Consider the following 21,443-nt stretch of genomic DNA (forward strand, 5'->3'; position numbering starts at 1 on the left):
CAATAGCGACAGTGGTCCATATTGATGAAGTGGCAATCGTACCTTACCTAGAAGGATTGCAGTCAGCAAAGCAATATAACGACGCTAAGAAGCTTAAACAAATGGCACTCTTTGTTATGAATGGTCGTAATAAAGGAAGAGGGAGAATTTTTACGGACGCCTCGAAAAAAGGATCAGCCTGTGGAATAGGAGTTTACGTCGAGAACACTAGGAGAAGAATGAGCTACAAACTCGCAATGGAAACCAGCGTTACATCTGCAGAACTGATCGCCATTCAGTTAGCAACTAGCATAGTGGAGGAGGATCGTCTTCAAAACTATGTAATATATACGGATTCCAGATCTGCTTGCCTCATGCTTGCAAATGCAAAGGACTCAAAGACGGACGAAGGTATTTTGATCCAAATTCTGGTCAAATGCCAAAGATGGAACATCGCCATACAGTGGATTCCCAACCATGTGTCGATAAGCGGAAACGAGACAGCAGATGCGCTAGCCAAGGCCGGCGCTGCTTCAGATGAAGTCTTAAGCCATCCAATCCAATTAAAGGACGCCTTCCTGAACGCTAAAAACATGCTTGAAAGACGAACGAATCAATGGTATGCAGAATATTCAGCGGAAAAGGGAACGAAGTTCTATACAGTGCAACCGAACTTCTACAATGCAGCTTGGTATAAAAAGGTCGACATGAAGGGCAGTGACGTGAAACTCATTAATCGTCTAATGATAAGCCACGACTATTCAAAATACTGGCTACCTCGTTTGATAACAAATTCGCCAACCTCACCGAATTGTTTAAAACTGGTAAAAAGGAGCTTTTCAAGGAAGTAGCGGAATTCATCAGAACGACCAAACTAGACCTCTAACGCAGAAGTAGCAGGAAGGGCATATAGTCTTAGTCACTGGCCCTGTACTAGAGCGGTCAAGAGACGGCTCAATCGAGAAAGAAGAAGAAGAAGAAGAAGTTGTTGTCGGTTGAGAATCATAGGTACGGTTATTAATTTTACTATGGAATCGGTAGTTTTCACAACAAAACTTATTCCAGTGTACTTTTCGATACACTCCTCAATAATTAAAATGTTTATTTTAGCGTGCTGCCACTCACGATGAGAGAAACTCTCTCTTACCATTACCGTTACCCCATGCATCAGCGCGCGGCGGCGACTACCGGCACTCACAACGGGATCCAGCGTCGCGACGCACTTGTTCGGATCGAAAGGGCAACCCGACCGACAGCGAAGCCGCAAATGAAAATTTCGCTCACTGTCTGTGGATTCGCGGTCGCGTACGGTAGCGTTTTTCTGAGCCATCCATCCTTTGCGAGGTGTCCTTTTCGGTGTTTGTTCAGCAGCCTGAAAAAAAGTGGTTGAAAATTTCTCCCCCGAAGTTGTGTGGTGTCCGGAAGTTGAAAAACGCGCTTACGATTCAGCACAATCCGACGACAATCGCGCCCAATCGATCGATCTAGCTGGAAGATTGCGGAAAATCCGAAATTTTCTCGGTGTCAATTAGCACAGTTGTTGGTGTCTGGTCCGAAAAGGGGTTGTCACATTTTACGCATTTGGTTTATTCCCGTTTTTTCCGGAGTGGGAAGTTGCTGCTTTTGGGGCGGAAAGTGAAAATCTGGTGCTGGTCGGGATCGCGAGCTGCCGCCGGTGGTCCCAAAAGTGGTCGTTCGAGTGAATTCGAGTGCAGGAAAAAGTGTTTACGTAATTTCGCTGAATTTTCGTTGTGTAATGTGGTGAAGAATCGTTCTGCCCCGTGTGCCAGAAGAGAACAGCCGCCAGTTTAGAGCGAAAATCGGTTGCCCCCGGAGACGGTCGAACGGTGCTCGCGCGTGGGGAAGAAGAAAGGAGACGGTCGTGTGACTTGCGATAGTATTGGTGTTGGCCCTTTGGTTCCCTCCCGTCTTCTTGTTTGCTTGCATCCAGTCCACTTCCCGTTTGAAGCCAGGAGGACTTCTTTTGCGAATCGGTCGGTCGGAGAAGGAAATCGGTGCCCCCGTGTGTAATGGCGTTTTTGCGTTCGGTCGCTCGTTGCAATAGTCTGGTCTCGAGAAAAGTGTCCTCAGCGGCCGTAAGTGGAAGTATCCCGGCTTCCGGCTCGTCGCAGCGTGGTATCCTATTTAGTGATGCGTTAAGTGCCGATCAGTATCAGGCTTCATTGAGCTATCTTAGCCAGGTCTTGGCCGGAGGACAACTGCACCAGCGTCGGTTCCGATCGGTTGCGGCCACTGCCACATCCAACCAGGTCCATGTCGCCAAACAGCAGCAGCAGCAGAACAATCCCAACTCGTCGCCGCAGCGGGATCCGCTGGACGTCGGGTTCAACGATCCGAATGCGGCCTTCAAGAGCAAAACCACCTTCGAGCTGATCCGGGCCTATTTTGTGTACTTGCTGTGCTCATCGGAGTTTCTCGTCGAGAACAACATGAAGGTAAACGTTTTCAGAACTTCCACTTTTATGAAATCCCCTGTGTCCCGAATAAGAGATTCTAAACTTGGATCTTATACCAGACCATTCCATCTTATCTCGACGAATCACCACAACAATCTATGTCCTTCCCCATCAACCACCTCTAATCATCACACCACCCACCTGATTTGAGAAAAATGCTCATTACAACATCCCCCCTGACAGAGTAACGATAGCAATCGACATTGTACCTTATGCCTAAAGATAGCCGGGAAGAAGCTGCACGAGACTGTGGTTCGACGAGTGAGTCGGACCGCGTTGGCAATGCAGTAAGGGAATTTGAAACGAAGTGCATTAGTTGCGAAAGGATTCTCCTTCTGGAGCAGTGGTTTCTAAACTGTGGAATGCGGGTCACGTGTTATAATATATTATATTTGTTATTATGTAATATATTATATTTGTTATTATTTCCTACATGTATTTTAGACAAAGTTCTGGTTTTGAATGTATTTAGATGTTTTTGTTAGATTTTTCACGACAAACTACTTGAAGAATTTTGTTATCAGAAAGCATTGATAAATTCAAACTGGGTTAAAAACCCAGGATTTCAAAAATCAATTATTGAGTTTTGGTTCACCTCGATCAGTTCAGAATTTACCATCGGTTGCGTAGTGTACGCCGTATCCAGCACCGCGCAATTAATAAAATAAAAGCATAGTTGGTAAAGTACTTGTCTAGCGAATAAGGGTCGTGAGTTCAAATCTTACCTGAGCTGTGGATTTTCCCCAATTTAAGCAATAATTCACCCATCTGTACATATGTACGTTGAGTTATATGAAAATCATAATTGACCACACGGATTGGTATTACCTAAAATTTGCACTTTGAGTGAGTCAATAAAATATGTTTATGCAATTCAGTATCATAATTTAGATTTTATATAACTCATTTTGGTATCATAATGACCAATTTTTCCGAACTGGCTCATTATGCAACTGAAATGAGTCGTATAATGAAAAAAAGTTGTATAATGTTCATATTGCAACTCATTTGAGTTGCATTATGAACATTATGCAACTCAAATGGGTTGCATTATGAAAAATCATTGCATAAAATTTTGTATGGAACTCGTTACAAAACTCGGATTTTTTCAGCACTCTTCGTATTTATCCAACTCGGCAAGCCTCGTTGGATAAATGTACGACTCGTGCTGAAAAAATCAAGTTTTTGCAACTCTTTACATAAATAACTATTATCATACGTTATTCTCTTCTGAATTCTTTCAGGAATTTCTGCTGATGATTCCAGCAGAAAATACCGTTCAAAATTCCTCCTGGAAATTCTTCCAAAAACTCCATTTTGGGATTCCTAGAGGAATTGGTTCTTCGGATTCATCCAGGAATGCCATCTGGATACCTCCTCTAGGAATTCGTGCTTCAATAATTTTATTTTTTTTAGGATTACTCCAGGAATTCCTTATAAAGGTTCTTCCAAAAGTTCTTTCTAGTGATTCGTGCAGAAACTTTGTCAGTGAAGTGCTCCAGAAACTGCATCTAGGGATTTCTTTAGGAATGCTTTAAGGGGATTCCTGCAGATATTTAATCTTGCGATTCTTCCAGAAACTCCATCTGAGCATCTTTTCGGAAAGAAACTCCTGGAAGTACCGAGAAGAAGCGCCTGAAGGATTGTCAGAAAAATAAATATTCTGAAGAGTTCTTAGATAAAAGTCCTGGATAAAGAACTTTCGGAAAAAAATACAAAAACAACTTTTAGAAGAACTCACACACGGAACTCCTGGAGGATTTTTAGAAAGAACTCCTGAAAGATTTTTAGAAAGAACTCCTGAAAGATTTTCAAAAGGAACTTCTGAAGGATTCCTATAACTGATAGAGGATGTTTAGAAGGAACGTCTGGAGAATAATCAAAAAACAAAAACAAACTCCTGGGGGATTCCCAACGGAACACTCGGAGATTTTTAAAAGGAAGTTCTGGGGGATTCCCAAAAGAAGCTCTTAGAGAAATCCTAGTAGGAAGTCCTTTAGAAATTCCATACATGATTCTAGACAAAATCTAGCAGAAGCTTTACTTGTCATGAATGAATTTTCAGATATAATGCTACGAGATACTTCTGTAGGAAATCTAGAAGGAATTCTTGACAAAGTTCCTGGACGAATTCTAGAAGATTTCAAGAAAAAAAACCTTTTTGAAGAATCCCAAAAAGAGTTACTAACACAATCAACAAAAGCAGCTGCATAAACGTGCGTAAAAGTGCTTTAGCCCTAATTAAATAAAAAACTGCTGGAGGAATACCAGGAAAAACTTTTAGAGAAATTATTAGAAATTCCTTAGCAGAACACTTGCAGTGAAAATAATAACGTGTGGTGTGTGCAGTGTCTGAACAAGTATTGAATATTTTACAGCTTATTAGACTATTGTGCAAATATTTTTTTGCACAGTGATTATTTGCCTAGTTATTCGCACACCTTACCGAACACCTACTGTTCTGGCAGCACGGACGACGTTCAGCATCACCGCCTCTAGAATCCCACTCAACGAATGAATAGCTACGGTTGACACAATGAGCTGCCATAGCACAATAGCAAAAGGCAGAAACATGTGGCACTTTTTCGTATGCTAGAGAAGATGCAGTGTGATGCTAATTTGATGAAGAATTCGATTATATGATTAGTTTGGTGCGAGTTATTTTGTGCTGATTTACGCTGAATTTGGTTCTGCTTAAGTCGTTAACTTGAAATTTATAAACGTTAGGAGTAGGTAAAGAAATCGTTTATTCCTCACAGGGATTTGTATACACTTCTTAATGCCGGTTTCTCATATAGAATATAGCGTTCCGGCGGCTTGTATTGAGGGTTGCAATTATATCGTGTGCATAGAGATATTCGCTGTGACTAGGTATGCTTAAAGGATGAATTCGAAGTTTTACGCTTTGTTCCCTGGCCAAGTTCGCAGGGTTTGACGGTATTAAAGTGAAGGTTATTGTAATGTAGTATTCTTTAGTGAATCATATCACCTTTTTAACACTTTAATGCGCCTCCAACGGTTCATCACGAACCGGCTGCTGCAGATGGAGTATGGCTGATCATATGTTTTTGCATATTCATCAGACATGCTCGATATACACGGAGGGACCGCCGGGGCTCAATAGATTCTATACCCAAGCAATAGTTCCAAGTTGGTTGGATTTGAGAAGGTTTTGAGGATCGTTACAAATCCTACTAGAAATATTATAGGTTTTGTAACAGGTTTTGAAAACTTTTTATTGCCAGTAGACTTGAAAATGCTGTTTGGGCTTTCTTTCCCACGTTTTTTGGTTGATTTTGATTCACTACTAAATTTACAATAATTTGAGTAATTTACAATAATTAAATATATTTAAATTAGTAATTTTATCAAAACAAATTTGTTTTTTTTTTTAATATTACAATGATATCCAGTAATATTCTCTTTATATAAATCTGGTAAAATCAACCGAATAGTAGGAAGGAAAGTTGCAGCACATAATAGTGCTGATAGATTCGAAGCTAACGTGCGAACAATGGATTACTGCACGATACTACTGGCCTGCTTGCTCTCACACATGGTTTGACGTTTGAGCTGTGACGACACCGCTCAAACGCCAAATTATCTTTGGGAGTGAGCGGGCCGGCCCAAGTTCGTGCAGTGGACCATACTTAAACACTTTTTTGACGTCAATGCGTTCGACGTGACATTTTGGACAAAAACTGATTGTTTCTAAGCTGAAGGACGTTACTTGTGTATGACTAGGCTGACATTTCTAGGTTACGGGGAGAAAATGACTTGGTTTATCTAGGTAGGACGGATAGGACAAATGAACGGATTGGCTCTGTTTTAATAGTTAGGTTGTTTTCGTTTCTCGTATCATTGGAAGCCCATGCATGACATGTTCAAAACTAGTGTCTATCATTGGGGATGGCGCCAGTGCTGTAGGTGGCTACCAACATAGGTGTTATCGCAGTAAAGGTTGTTGTCTTCAATTGGTATTTGACCATAATTATTTCAACTATACATTTTACATAATATTTCTTGGAGATAGTATAGGCACAGTTGTCAACATAGACAGCATTTTGTGCTATGTTATTTCCAAGAAGTAATAGCAAGGATATAAATATTCCTGGTGCTTCAGGTTTCGCGGGTAGAGATTTATTCTGATAGCTTCATATACTTCACATGACTGAGGGTAGACAGACATGACTAATACATCTACGGGAGGGAAAATGCAAAATTTTGATTAAAACTACTTAGGCACAATGTAAAAACTAGTGTTAAATTGGGCAACATAGCCTATTCCGTCTAAACATTGGTCTTGGTAGAGATGGAATTTGAATAACGGGTTCAGCCTTGACAATCAAGCTGTCACGCAGCTCCAACTGAAAACCCATAAAAAAAAAAAAAAAAAAAAAAAAAAAAAAAAAAAAAAAAAAAAAAAAAAATCGAAGTTTTACGCTTTGTTAATCAATGTTACTCTCAGGCAACGACTATACGTGATTTCTGTTACATCGATCAAAAGGGGTTTGCTATCGATATAGGCAAGATCAAATGTATTGCTATAACATGACTCTCACGAAATGAACTCTAATAAAATCCCTTTTTTAGCTTTGAGCTGCACATACAAACTGCTGCTGGAAGACCCTTCGCCTATCCGAACACCTACACTTTCTCACGGTTACCCCGACAACAACTTTTTTTTTCGTAATTACGTTGTGAAAAGTTGAACATTTCAGTTGGCTGAAGTATGCTGAAATGGCCTACTTTTCACCCCTAATGCAAGTGTGCCGAAAAGTACTACTGATACATGTTTGTGTAGCTAGAAAAGATCGCACTAAATGGGTGTTTTTCGTAATTTCAAAAAACTTTGTATGCAACTCGTTGCAAAACTCGATTTTTTCAGCACTCGTCGTATTTATCCAACTCGGCAAGCCTCGTTGGATAAATGTACGACTCGTGCTGAAGAAAATCATCATTTTGCAACTTGTTGCATAAATAACTATTCTCATTGTTATTATTTTGGAAGATAATTTGATTCGCATCGTATTCATCAACCGTATCAATACAGTTCCGTGAAAAATTCAATAGAGCCTGGGTGTATGTGTGGGACGGTTGTGATACAAAGGATAGTGTGTACTGCATGTTGCACTTTCTGAACCCCCGGCCACAGTCAGAAAGCTGGGAAAGGAGGGAAATTAGTCCGTACGAACAGGGCACGACAGGGTTGAATCATGGACTCCATGTTCACAAGATGGCTCGCAGAACGAAGAGGGAAAACCCGGGTAAAACCGGCCTTTGTGTTGGCCGGTGAAATAATTGTCTCCAACGCATTTTAAGATATCCGCCTTGCACCGACCAGTCCCCACATATTTTGTCCTTCCCACCGCCCAAACTCCACCAGCCGTCTTGCAGGCTCAAAATCCCAGTCTCCACCCCGACGTGTCCCTTAATATTCGATCTCCTTACCCCAATCACGAACCCAGCAGCCCCTCAACTGCAATCCACCCGCTGAGACCGTAGGCCATAAAAACACAACTATCCCTACTATTCATTATTGCATCTTACAACCCGGTCTAGAACCTGCGCAGCCGATCTACTGATACCTTAACTATCCCTTAACACCTATTGTGGTCAAACAGCGTCAATCCGTAAATAGTAGATTACGGAACACGAAATCTGCCCGAAGAAAACTAGCTCGCTGAAGGCCATTTTAGGCTAGATATTTTGATTGATTGATTTGTCTTGGCTGCTACCTACATATTGTGTGAGTTCGTCTCACTTGTTTTTATAAAATGTCAAACATGTTGATGCATACGCCTACTAATATTAGTGAGTGTGCAAATTGTATCTCACTAAAACAAAACTGCACTAGAGTCTAAAAATTCATAAAATCGTCAATACAAAGGTACTTTCGGAAAACTTCCGGGAGAAACTCCTGACATAATTCCCTGGGAAAATTCAGGAAGATTTGCCAGAAAAAAATACAGAAGAACTCCCGGGAAAGTTTCTGTCAGAATTCCCAGAAGAATTACCAGAATCTTCGGGGGAGGTTCTGGAAGGATCCTCATAGAAATTTCTGGAAAATTCGCAGAGAAACTCCCTGCAGAATTCTTTGATGAATTATTGAAAAAAAAATAGGAAAACTGGATTAACTTTCGCTTAAATTCCCTCATGTAGAAATACCGCAGCATTTCTTCAAAGAATCCTCAGGAAACTTCCGATAGAATTCCCAATGGAGTTTCTGCAAGAATTCCACTGAAACTACTAGGTGGAAGTCTTAGAGGAATTTTCAGTGAAACTCCTAGAGAAATTCCATATGCAAATTCTGGATTGGTACTCCTAGAAGAATACCTAGTGAACCCTATAGTACCCCCTAAAGGAATTCCCGGTGAAACTCTTAGATTCCCTACCAAACATCTGGATGAATTCCCAGAGGAACTTATAAGAAAGTTCCCGAAGCAACTTCCGGAAAAACTTTCGGAAGAATTCCCCGTAGAACCCCTAGCGGAATCCTACGAGGAAATATTAGTGGGGTTTCAAGAGAAATCACTAGTGGAACTTCTAGAGGAATTCCCGAAGGATCTCCTTCAGGAATTCACATTGGACTCCTGACGGACTTCCCAGTGGCACTCCTAGGCGAATTTGCCGTGGTATTTCTCGAGGAATCCCCTTAAAAATTTCACTATGAATTCCCAGTAAAACATCTGAAAGAATCTGCGGCGGAATTCCTGGAGGATTCCACAATGCAAGACCATTTGGAGAAATTTTCTAAGAAAAATAATGACTATCATGGATTGAAAAACATTCCGTTCAATTATAAATAATGTTGTACATTCTTCTATTAGAAAGACTCTGAAAGAAGTCACTCTAAGGGTGTTTCCCCTTGCAATTATTACGTTAAAAAATCAATAAATTATAATTTATACCTATTATTTGTAATTCATAAAGTTATAAACTATATATATAAATAAAAAAAAAACATAAAAAAAATAAAAAATTTTATGTCCACGTGGTATATGGACGGCCCCTTTCCGCTCTCCATGGTCAGCATAGCACACAAAGCACTTCTCTTGAACTTAGAAGCACCCTGCTTCTGAGGACAATTTGCAGCAAAATGCCCGAACTTCTTGCATGTAAAGCACGCTCCTATTTTCTTCTCCGCCTTGGGTTGCCCTGGTTTTTGTTTCGTGAACAACGCTCCTTCGCTTGACGTCTTCAACGGCCATTTAACAGTCTGCAATATCTTCGCCTTCACAACGTCCGCCGAAAGTTCGATTCCCGATGCTTGAAGCCCCATGATCATTGGGTTGTAGTATTCCGGGAGTCCTTTCATCAGCAACACCGATTAACTTCGAATCCGATCTCGCTCAAGCTGTTCGGCATGGTGACTAGTTCGTCGACATAATCCTCCACACAGGCACATTCTTCAAGCTTCACGGATGTTAATCTGTCCAGCAGGCCGAATCTTCGCAGCAGATCGTCGTCCTGAAATGCCTTCTGGAGTGCATCCCACGCTTCTTTCGATGTCTTGGCTCGCTGTACTAGGCTGTAGTTGTTCTTTTCTATATTTAGGCAAATCGTCGCCAACGCCCTCTCGTCCAGGTCCGGGTCGATCGCTTGATTTTGTTCCGCTTTGACCGCTCTCCAAGAGCCCTCTCGAATCAATATCATCTTCATCGCGAACGCCCATGATGCATAGTTCTATCGTCCTCGCAACTTCTCGATGGCCGGTAGACTCACTGGATTTCCACAGGCACGCCCATTTGCGCCGGATCGGCTACTGCCTCCAGCATTCAGTTCCTCCAGCATTCACAGATGTCGTCCTCGTACTTCCGATTCCGTCACCTCTTCCACTTAAGTTGCGTTCTTCGTCTCGAAACATTTTCTGAAACTAGCTTTCCGTTGTGTTCGGTACTTCAGACTTCATACTGCAGGCACACTGGGCCCATAACCACTTACAGTGGGAATAATAACGTGTGGTGTGTGCAGTGTCTGAACAAGGAATGAATTTATTTTTTACATCTATTGACTAGCTAATAACTAGGGACAATGGAAATTCGCGGCAAAATTTCCTTAATTTCGCGGACTACTATTGTGATTTTCGCGGCAATTTCGCGGTCCCATATTTTTGACCGTTTTGTTTCAAAAATGCATGTCAAATGAACATTTTTCTTGGTTTTGTGATGCGTAGTCATAAATTTACCGAAAAAGTAACAAAGTTGATAAAAAGTATAAAACAAGCATATATTTAAAATGCAATAATCTCGTGAATAACTTTACACTGGGTAATTCTCGCTGAGACCGGCCCACTATTTACACCTTGTCTTCAAAAATGTTTAAGGTGCCGATTTTCTGAAAGCCCTCGCTAAAAAGTAAGAAAAATGCATTTGGTTACTCAAATTGATGGACCCCCCGTTAGTTAGAGCCACAATAATTTTTGCAGACCCCTCGATTTTGGTCAAACGGTGGCTCACTTAAACCGTTATAACTCGAAAGTTTCTCCAAAAACCACCTCAAAACGTATTGTTGTTGAAAAGAGGAAAGATAGATCTACTATTTACAATAATAAAAAGTTGGGTCGGCCATATTGATTTTGGCCGCCATCTTGGATTTTTATACCAAAACATTTTTTTCACCATGAGGGCAACCACCGATTTTCAAAATTTTTGCATCAATTGAAAGCTGAGGCAGTTATACATAACATATCAAAAAATTAGAGATGTCTTTTTCTTCTTTCAAAAGTTATCTGCCGTTTTGTAAATCATGCCACTTTTGCGCACTGGGCCCGACGCCGGCTGGTTATATAAATGCAGCGTTATTTCGCAGTGTTTACGAACACGAATTGAAATTTTGAACCCACTAATGGCAAGCTGAAAGTTTAAGCTTTTCAAAACACTAAAAAAGTTATGAAAGCAATGCCCGCATCATTGAGAAACAGTCAAAACCGGAAACGAACCTCCGATTTGGCCAAATTTTGCGGCACGCGCCTTTGTGTATACATGCAGGCGTAAACTCGGATGCTGTTGCATGTCGTTGCCGGTGCGCATGGAAATGTATGGGGAAAACGTGGCTTAATTTAAAAAACTTGCAGATAACTTTTGATAGGAAAAAAAGACATCTCTAATTTTTTGATAAGTTATGTATAAATGTTTCAGCTTTCAATTAAAGCAAAAATTTTGAAAATCGGTGGTTGCCCTCATGGTGAAAAAAATGTTTTGGTCTAAAAATCCAAGATGGCGGCCCTGGCCAAGATCACAGGGTTTGACGGTATTAAAGTGAAGGATGTTAATTGTAATTCTTGTAATGAAAATATCACCTTTAACACTTTAATGCGCCTTCAACGGTTCATTGCGAACCGGCTGCTACAGATGGAGTATGGCTGATTTATCAGAAATGCTCGATATACAGGAGGAACCTGCTGGGGCCTAGTAGTTTCTATACCCAGGAAACAGTTCCGGTCGATTGAGTCTAGGAGGGTACCGAGAGTCGTTGTGAATCATAATGAAAATATTTGTGTTTTGTGACGGGTCTCGGAATCTTTTTTGAGTCAGCAGACTTTGAACTGTTGCATGGGCTTCCCACTATTTGATTAATTTTAACAAATACACTAATAAAAACAATTCTAATATGAAATAATTAGTAGTATCTCGTGTATTCAATTTGCTAATACATAGTCCTCAACATTTGATGTGCTTTCGTGATTTAATTTTCTCTTTAATTATTTTTATATCTGATAGTTTTGTAAGTAAACCCTAATATGTTTCATGCCTAGTGCTTAATGATATTTTCTTGCGATATCAATTCAAAATAACTAAAAAACTAATAGTGGGAAGTGCAGCATTTAATAGTGCATGCTTATAGATTCGAAGCTAACGTGTGATCAAGACGAAATCGACAAAAACTGACTACTTCGACTTTGACTAACGTAGACTATTTATGACAAATTAGATTTTTTTTACATTTTTCGGCTGTATGGAAGGTTTTCTTTAATTTTGACCTATTTGGACCTTTCTGATAGTGCTAGGGATGTGGACGAAATACAACTTGCAAAGATAAAAAAAACAGTACTAAAATAAGGATCAACAAAAATGGACATAACAAACACATCGACCATCTAACAGATCATAGGCACACCAAAGATTACTGAACTATATGGCAGACCATAAATTTGAACAATAACATTCTTTAAACCTAGACATGACAAAAAAAAACACAAATACAAAATCGACCAAATGACAATAAACCGAAACTTTCACACCTTCTACCGTAACCTTCTGAATCAGTACGCAACAGTGTCTTACTGGACGACATGTCCGTGCACGGCTGGTGAACTGCTTCTGAAGGAATACGTTCTCTATCCTATCCAAAGGCCTAGTGAACTGTCGTTGTCCGCGCAAACGCATCGTGCTCTTCCATATAGACGCGAGACGATTGTGTACACAGTGATGGGAGAGGTTTCTACGTCCCTCGGCGTGCCGCTAGGAACCTTTCAAAAAAAAAAAAAAAAAAAAAAAAATCCAAGATGGCGGCCAAAATCAATATGGCCGACCCAACTTTTTATTATTGTAAATAGTAGCTCTATCTTTCTTCTTTTCAACTATAATTCGTTTTGAGGTGGTTTTTGGAGAAACTTTCGAGTTATAACGGTTTAAGTGAGCCACCATTTGACCAAAATCGAGGGGTCTGCAAAAGTTGTTGTGGCTTTAACTAACGGGGGGTCCATTAATTTGAGTAACCAAATGCATTTTTCTTACTTTTTTAGCGAGGGCTTTCAGAAAATCGGCACCTTTAACATTTTTGAAGACAAGGTGTAAATAATGGGCCTGTCTTAGCGAGAGTTACCCACTGTCAACAATTATCAGACAATTTATGCTTAATTATTTGTAATCAATGGAAATTTGTAGGATACTTCAACAATTGGGTTGTTTAATGAATAAAATATTGCTATTTTCTATAGCCTAATCGAAAGAGCTCATTTTTCTGAATATTGCGTGATTTTATTGGATTCCAATACCTTTATTTTGATGGTCAAATTAACAAAACAGTTTTAATTTTCGTGGATTGAATGACAGTTCAATCGATAAAATGACAGTTCGACCCGAACAAAAAATTTTCTCCATACAAACTTGAAAAGCATTTTAAAAATAGTTCCCGAACTCCAAAAATTATGAAATTTTGGATTTAGGCTAATTTTGGGGCGGAGAATCCGATTACGAAATAATCCGGATAGCCCTAAACAACCCGATTCTGCCAAATTTCATGACATTTCGCGGAGTTCCTCAAATTTCGCGGCCAGAGTCCAATTTCCATTGTTCCTACTAATAACAAAATCGGTTGCTAAGACCTAATAACTAAATCGTAACTTCTTACAATCGCACGCTACGCCTCAACAAGATCCGTATGATAGTATTTAAAGAAATTTAAAAAAAGCTCTTTCAGAAATCAAGGAAGGAATTCTTGGAGTAATATCCAAAAAAACCCACGAAAATAAATCATGTGACTGAATTCTTGAAGAAACTTTTGGAGAAACCTAAAATTGAACTCTTAGGAATCCCAGAAACAAACGGCTTCTCAACATATTCCAAAACATTACCAAGTGGAATAGTACAGGATTGTCAAAGGGAACTCCAGGAATACTTTTGAAGGATTTCCAGAGAGAACTCGTTGGAGGAATTCCAAATTCGTTGATGAATTCTATGAAATTACTTAACAATACCTTTGAAAATCCCAAGAAAAATGCTGTCATGCGATTTCTAGGATATATGGATGTGGAATCTGAAACGAACTTTGACCCCGGGAGTCAATTGCTCCGCCCCAGAGGGGGACGGGCCGAAACCCCAAGCGGCTGGTCTGAGCCAGCGGCCGCTTCGGGGTGGGCACTCAAGGCCGTCTTTTAGGCTCCCGGGTCCCAGGGCGTTTAGCTGGGGAAGTTTTCGGACGGTGGGGTTTCCTAAAAGCTAAACAATTACCTTTTAATTTAGTGTATTCATCCAAACTGGTACGTACACGGTAGTGATGCGGTTTATCTTCATGCAGGAGGAGTACACGCGGAAAGCAACCACGTGTCTTGAAGTTACCCGCCCCGCTGCTCTGGGTGAGGGGGGGGGGGGGGGGATGGCGGTTGACGATTGCCCCGCGATCTTGGATCCCGACGCGATCGCAGATGTCCGAGGTTCTTGTTAGTTGCACTGGTGGTTGACGGCCCGCCCCATGAAAAGGGGGGGCTGGGGGGTGTTCGCAGTGTCTGTTGATGGATGGCGTAGAGGTCATGCGGAGGTGAATTCGGTCGTCCGACGTTCAGCCGAAATCGATGTCGAATGGTGATCTGTGCTAGGGCCTGAAACTCGTTGGCGACACGGCCGGACCATCCCCTAAATGAGGGGGGGGGGGGTTGTTCGTGGTTGAGTTGAAGCGATGGTGTAGATGGCCCGTCAGGTGTCCCATCAAATTCGCGGATAGATGCTTGTCAGCTTCCACATTGTCGGATCTCGTGTCGGCTCAAGGGAGGACGTCTCTGGCGACCGACCCTCGGCTATAGATACTGATTGGCGAACTTCAGCCTTCACGAGTCCTTTGGGCGGCAACTCGATGGCTCTAGCTACTTTCCGGCACACCTTGTCTGTTATCTGGGTGATCACTGACTCCTCGTTCATCACTTCGCTCGGTCCGAAGACCCGACTCCCTACTTCGTTCGTCAATCTTCGCCTTTTTGTTTCCGTTCCCATAGCACCATACTTCACTTGGATGTTTGCAACCGCCACCCACCTCACCAATCTGTGTTTTAGTACTCTGCTACCAACACCGTACACTCAGTTTGAAATGATCGTTTAAAATCTATCTGCACAATTGGTTTCCCTATCTTCCCACACCGTAGAAAAATAAGCAAAGTGTTACCGTACGGTAACAAATCCTAAATGTAATCCTAGAAACTTTCATGAAGGTATTCTAGACGAAACTGTATGAATAATCAAATAATTTATTGGTGGAATTTCTGAAGATTTCCCAGGAGAATCGCATGATATTTCCTAAAGGCATTTCTTTAAAAACATTCACAGATATCCCAGTAGAAATCACCGAATAAACTCTTGGAAGAATTGCCGGGGAACTCGGAGGAAAATGGTCTCGGAGAAATTGTTGCGGAATCTTTGGGAGAATTCCTGGACAAATGTGTGGACACGGATTCCCAACATAGAAGAGTTTGATACGCATGCTATTTTGACACTTACTTATTACAATGAAGGATAGCAACAGCAACTGCTTGAGGCCATCATCAAATGTGTACTTATCTGCATTAACATGTCTAAAGGGTCTAACTCGTTTTGTAAACAAACATTGTTTCTGTCGCTGTAGGGTCTATCTCGATCCACCCACGCATCTGGGGGCCGTTATCAGAAAGATCTATCTTCGCTCTTTCTGATAACGGCCCCCAGATGCGTGGGTGGATCGAGATGAGCCATACAGCGACAGAAACAATGTTTGTTTACAAAACGAGTTAGACCCTTTAGACATGTTAATGCAGTTATGATCTTTCCGTCGATGTAAGCTCGATGAGTCCTGATGTAGTTTGGTTTAGCAAAGCAACAATTGTAGTCATCCTTGAAATAGGATAATGGCATTCTTTTTTCACTTCAACGTTTGACCACTTCTTCACTCTCAGTCTAACCTAACTTTCGTCAGCTTAGAAGTTGGAGTTCACACACTGGTGCGTGGATGCTAGGCGTAAGGTGAAGGTTTAGTGCAGTCTTCCCAAACGAACACCAAACTCGCTAAGTACTGCTGTATTTATACTCCGCCTGTACTCTGATTGCGCGTTCGAACCGCAACACACAAATCTGTACTCAAACGTGTATTTACTTATGTTCAAAGTTCGTTTCAAACACAAGTTCGAACATATGTACAGTACACGTGTACCGTGCGAAACGAAGTGGGAAGCAATCGTGCAAAAAAGAATTTCCTCGAACGACGATTGACAGTTCGGCACCAATCGTTTACCAATCCGAACGCCGCTTCGGGTTTCATTCTCGGTTTGCGCTCGGATCGATTTTCGTTTTGTACTTCTGTACGTACACAAGTTTTGTACTTGAGTACTCTTCGGTACGGAGTACGGTAGCAAACACGCGTACGCCGATGTTTGGCGTTTGATGTTCAACACAAATGCGAGAAAACGTACAGAAGTTGAACATGTGTTAAGTTTGTGGGAAGACTGGTTTAGTGTGCTTATTACTCTAAATACGGCGCAATTTGTTTGGATGGATAACTCGTAGGTGTTATACGATAGATTGACACTGTGCTGTAAAAGTTGGAAGGAAAGGAAACGACTTTTTAAACCCATTTCTGTTATACGATGGCTATGAACATGTGAACATACATGAGTTGTATGTAGAGAAGAGGGAGAAAGTATAGAGAAAAATACAAAGTAGGAGAAAAGGGATGGACCAGGGATTGAACCAGGATCTTCTCCATACGAATCAGATGCGATAGCAACTAGACAACCAAGCCCGCCTTTCTTTAGAATAAATGTGAATAAACTGTAAAAAAATTGGTTATATACTCGCCATTTTGAAAGTTTCAAAATGAATTCGCGCGGCGCCTAAAATCCTTTAAAAGCCAGCATGAGACCCGCAAGTCGTTGTTTGGCAAACACTGCTCTTGACCGTGCAGTGCTCCAATATATATTTATCTACCAGATGGAGACAAGTTGTGTAATCATCTAGAGCGGAAAATCTAACAGCATAATTGTGCTGTGATGCATTCCTGTACAATGCGCTTATTAACTAAAGTTTATTGGGTAAACGAACTGTTACGGTGGCAATGCTTTTGTCAACTTTTGACCGACCACTCCTCATGATATGAACAAGCACATTGTATGGAAATAAGTTATCCTTTAGGTCGACCAGGTCGACATGCCGGCACAATGATGAGAAAATTGAAAGCTGTCAGTTAATATAGCTGTGAGAGAGTACTAAGCGGAGAAAAGGGCATCGCAGATGAGTTTGAATAAATTAGAATCGAAAAACAAAACGTGCGTCAATGGCCACATAAATATAAAAAAAATGTCGCGTACAACTATTTCGATGAAATGTGTTCGTCTCAAATAAAATGAGGACATTTTTACCGCTCACTCTTCGTGCTTGACGCTTTTTTTTGCGAATTTTCTAGACACGTGACATAACACGCGAAGAAGCCAGAACTAGCCGCAACGAGTACCGGCTGTCACTGTCGAGTTCATACAAATATGTTGTTGTTTATCCTATGTAGGTATACGATCACCGGGCAGGGCATTTGTGTTTATAATTAGAATTCTTTACACTTCTCGCCGTCGGTCAATCGTACGATAGCGAAAGTTTTAACACTGCCACTAAGGTGCAAGGTGTGCATGAATATTTTGTAGCTCGGTTAAGAGTCGGTGTTTCCTAGCATCTCAGCTGTGCCCTAGATTAACTGACAACGTACTAAAAGTTAGTCAATTCTGAATTAAAAAAAAAAAAACGCGGACACCGTCTTCAGCCAGAGGCTGTACAGTAGTGTGGGTCATCGGAACCGTTTTCTCAGATCAAAGCTTTTTTGGTAACGTTTCGGGTCCTGAGTATCTGTGCAAAATTTGAGCACGATCGGTTGCGTCTACACTTTGCGCATTGCAATTGAAATTTGTATGGGATTTTGTATGGGAAAACATACTTTTTTGCATTTTAGCCATAAGTTGAAAAAGTTTGTCTGAAACTTTTTAACCGATACTGTAAAATGATAGCCTAGGATGTTCTGAAAAACTTTGTTGAAGACCGCAAAGCGATCCGATGCTTGGGAAAATAGTTATAATCAACGAACCGCATGCATTTGTTTGTGTTTTAACATGTAAAGGAATAACAATAGCAACACGCCGAGGACCTGGGATCGAATCCCACTCCCGATAAACTTACAAAATGTGAGTTCTTCCTTCGGAAGCAATTCCAACGCAATAACTTTTTTGATAAGCATCAGATCACTTCGCGGTCTTGGACAAAGTTTTTCAGGATACCCTAGGCTATGTTTTCACTTCATCGGCTACTCGGTTTTAGAAAAATTCGAGCTTGTTATAAGAGAAATGCAAGAAGGGTGTTTTCCCATGTAAAACCCCATACAAACTTCAAACGCGTTTCGCAAAACGTAGACATAACCGATCGTGCCCAAATTTTGCACACTCCCAAATTCTGAAATGGGATCAAAAAAGCTTTGATCTGATGGGATACCATTGAATTTTTCATTTTTCCATATAAACGATGACCCACTCTAATGTACAACTACCTTCATTGAAATTCTCTCTAAGGGGTTACATACCTTGCGAGGATGAAAAATCGAACTTTTTTTATTGCATAATCTGAAAGTATACTAGCTTGACAATACACATTCCAAATTTCATATAGATTGGAGCACTAGAACAAAAGATATATCCCATTGTAACGCGCACCATCCATAAGAATAAGGCAAAGCACGAAACTTTAAACACGATTATTTATCACAAAATAGTGTTTTTATAAAGTACCGTTACGGTGATCACGACATCTTCAAAACTAGTTGACCGAATTGCAATTTTTTTGAAGCATTTAATCAGCCGTATATTGGACCAAAATCTGCATTTAATTAGCACTTATGGCGCATATACAGCAGATTAGCATTTATTGACCTGCTGTAAAGGCGCATATAGTGCCGAGTTAATACCATTTTGAATGCTTACTGGGAAATTATTTTAGGATTTTCTCAAAGAATTCCACCAGGTATTCCTCCAAATATGTATTCCCTAAAACATATTTTTCTTCTTTTTTAATGTTGTCATGAATTCAAAGCCATCAATAAAACATATCTCTATCTGTAAAATATCTACTTTACATTACATTCAAAGTGTTGTCACAATTTTGCAGCTGTAGAACGTGTTGCAAATATTGTTTTGTATCTTTGTAGCCTTGCATTTTACCGTACACAATCGTTGTCCAAGAAGGTCTAGAAAATCATCCCAAGAGCCGATGGCAACACTGCACATGAATACGTAATAAATCCCCAATCCAGAATCCAGTCATATCCATCATGTGTGTACGTACACCACACAGACCGCACGAGTTCCATCGTCAACAGCCGCCAACGTGCGGCAGGTATTGTTTCCATGTGTATATGTAGATATACCTAATACACTTCTCTGTGATAATTTCTACTATTTGCCTCGAAGCACATTATTTTAACAAATCGAGCAACTGCTGACTGGAATAATATCGTGCCTCTGTAGGTAAACTGTATGTAGCTGTGTGTCTGTGTCAGACTGGAGGAGAACAACCCCGAAAGCGAGTCGGTTTTGCTCAATGGAGAAGATCTAGGTAGGGTAAGTGTACCAGTTATGGCTATAGTACCAATCCGTTTCTATATTTTTCCTGTTAGGTATGGAAACTAAGCTGTCATTTAACTTATTGATGACATTCGTTGATCTTCTCGTTATTTTTGTATAAATAACTTTCCTTAGGTAGTGCCATAATTGGTACACGTACCCTATAATCATTTCCATCGTAGCACACACCGTCAGTCGTCGTCGTCAGAATCATGCGCATTGCCACCGGCCATGTGATTCCGTCGTCCATCCATGCCCATACCTCAACCGATATAGCGATATAGGCCAGGCAGGAAGGACCGAGAAAACGTTGTTAGCACCGCGCGCGCCATGCACGAACACGATAGGGATTCGAAAATGAGCGCTCTCGAACGAAAGTCACTCACTCCCTTGGCGAATGATGCGTCGTCGCTCTCTCACATCTCTGAGGACCGCCGCACCCTAAAACGAAACAACACAGGCTTGTGTACAATGTACACAGGCTTGTGTACAATGTACACAGATTTGTGTACTACTAGATCAGCCTCCACCCCTGTGTCAAATGTACACAGTCACTTTTCTGGCTCTAGCGCTGGTATGGGAGCAAAGTTCGTAACTAATTTTCTCTGAACGATGACATGCATTATCAGGAATCGATCAATGCAAAAATAATTGTTAATTTTGTTTTCATGCCAGCGCTGGAGCCGGAAAAGTATCTGTGTACATTTGACACAGCGGTGAGGCTGATCTAGTAGTACACAAATCTGTGTAACTTCTGTAACCGTGCGGCGAATTCAGGCTCTCCGAGCTGATGGTTGCGATTTTTTTTTATCGTCCATCTGAAAATGCGAGGAGTTCCGCTTGGGAGGGTTTTCGCTTCCCATGTTTTTTTTGTTTTTCTTTTTCTTTCATTGGGGTTTGTCTACCGCCGCGCCGGCCACCGCTGCACGCGGAATTATTGCTGACGAAGACGGTAGTCGATATCAAAAAAAAAACGTTATGATAGAAGCATGGATGGATGCCGGTCGGTCGGTCCGAAGTGCACCGCGTGTTCTTTTACTGCTATGACGAAGACGACCGACGATCGGTTTACATAGGTGGATGGACTCAATGGGGATGGTCAATTTTTCTTTGCTGTTTGATCATACTACTTACGACAAATAGGCCATAGGCCTTATTTACAAGACGTTTAAAATCAGCTGATTTTTTTTTGGGTTCGATAGTTATCCTATGAAAATGACAGACTTGTGTTTGCGTCTTTGTTCGGCATTTATTAGCCCCTTCCCGCCCACTACTTCTTTCAAAATTTTGAATACTGATAAATGCTTTGTATAAAAAGTGCTCGAACAAAAGTTGTTTGGAATCACTTAAATTTATCGAAATCGTAAAAAATGTTTTTCAATCAATAGTTTTGATTGTTTATCAATAGTTTTACATACTATTGAACCAATAATTAGAGTGTACAAGTGCTCCAATAAGCATAGCTCCTCTTTGCCAAAAAGTTATGGTGCTCTACAGACACCATGAGCGTTAAAGGGTTAACAATGGCATACATTAACCTGTAAAATTAAAAGGCCTATATCATGTTTTTCCATAGCTCCGAGCGGTCGATATAGTATTATGGGAGTTGGTTCATCCTCTTCCTACACTGCACTGACGTACCCCTCCGTTAC

General features: G+C 40.9%; 1 protein-coding gene across 4 annotated transcripts in view; it reads left to right on the forward strand.

Moving 5' to 3' along the window:
• The first annotated feature begins 1,252 nt into the window (after nucleotides 1-1,252).
• The window catches only part of LOC115253559 (proline dehydrogenase 1, mitochondrial), a 75,862-nt gene continuing 55,671 nt past the window's right edge, over nucleotides 1,253-21,443 (forward strand). For 2 of the 4 annotated variants that reach the window (XM_029861075.2, XM_029861074.2), the window contains exon 1: nucleotides 1,253-2,435. In XM_029861075.2, coding sequence (XP_029716935.2) covers nucleotides 2,010-2,435 — 426 coding nt within the window. In that variant the 5' untranslated portion in view covers nucleotides 1,253-2,009. The remainder of the gene's footprint in view (nucleotides 2,436-21,443) is intronic. The other 2 variants (XM_029861073.2, XM_029861072.2) reach the window with 1 other exon arrangement.

This window comes from Aedes albopictus, chromosome 3 (genome assembly GCF_035046485.1).
Source record: "Aedes albopictus strain Foshan chromosome 3, AalbF5, whole genome shotgun sequence".
Lineage (NCBI taxonomy): Eukaryota > Metazoa > Arthropoda > Insecta > Diptera > Culicidae > Aedes > Aedes albopictus.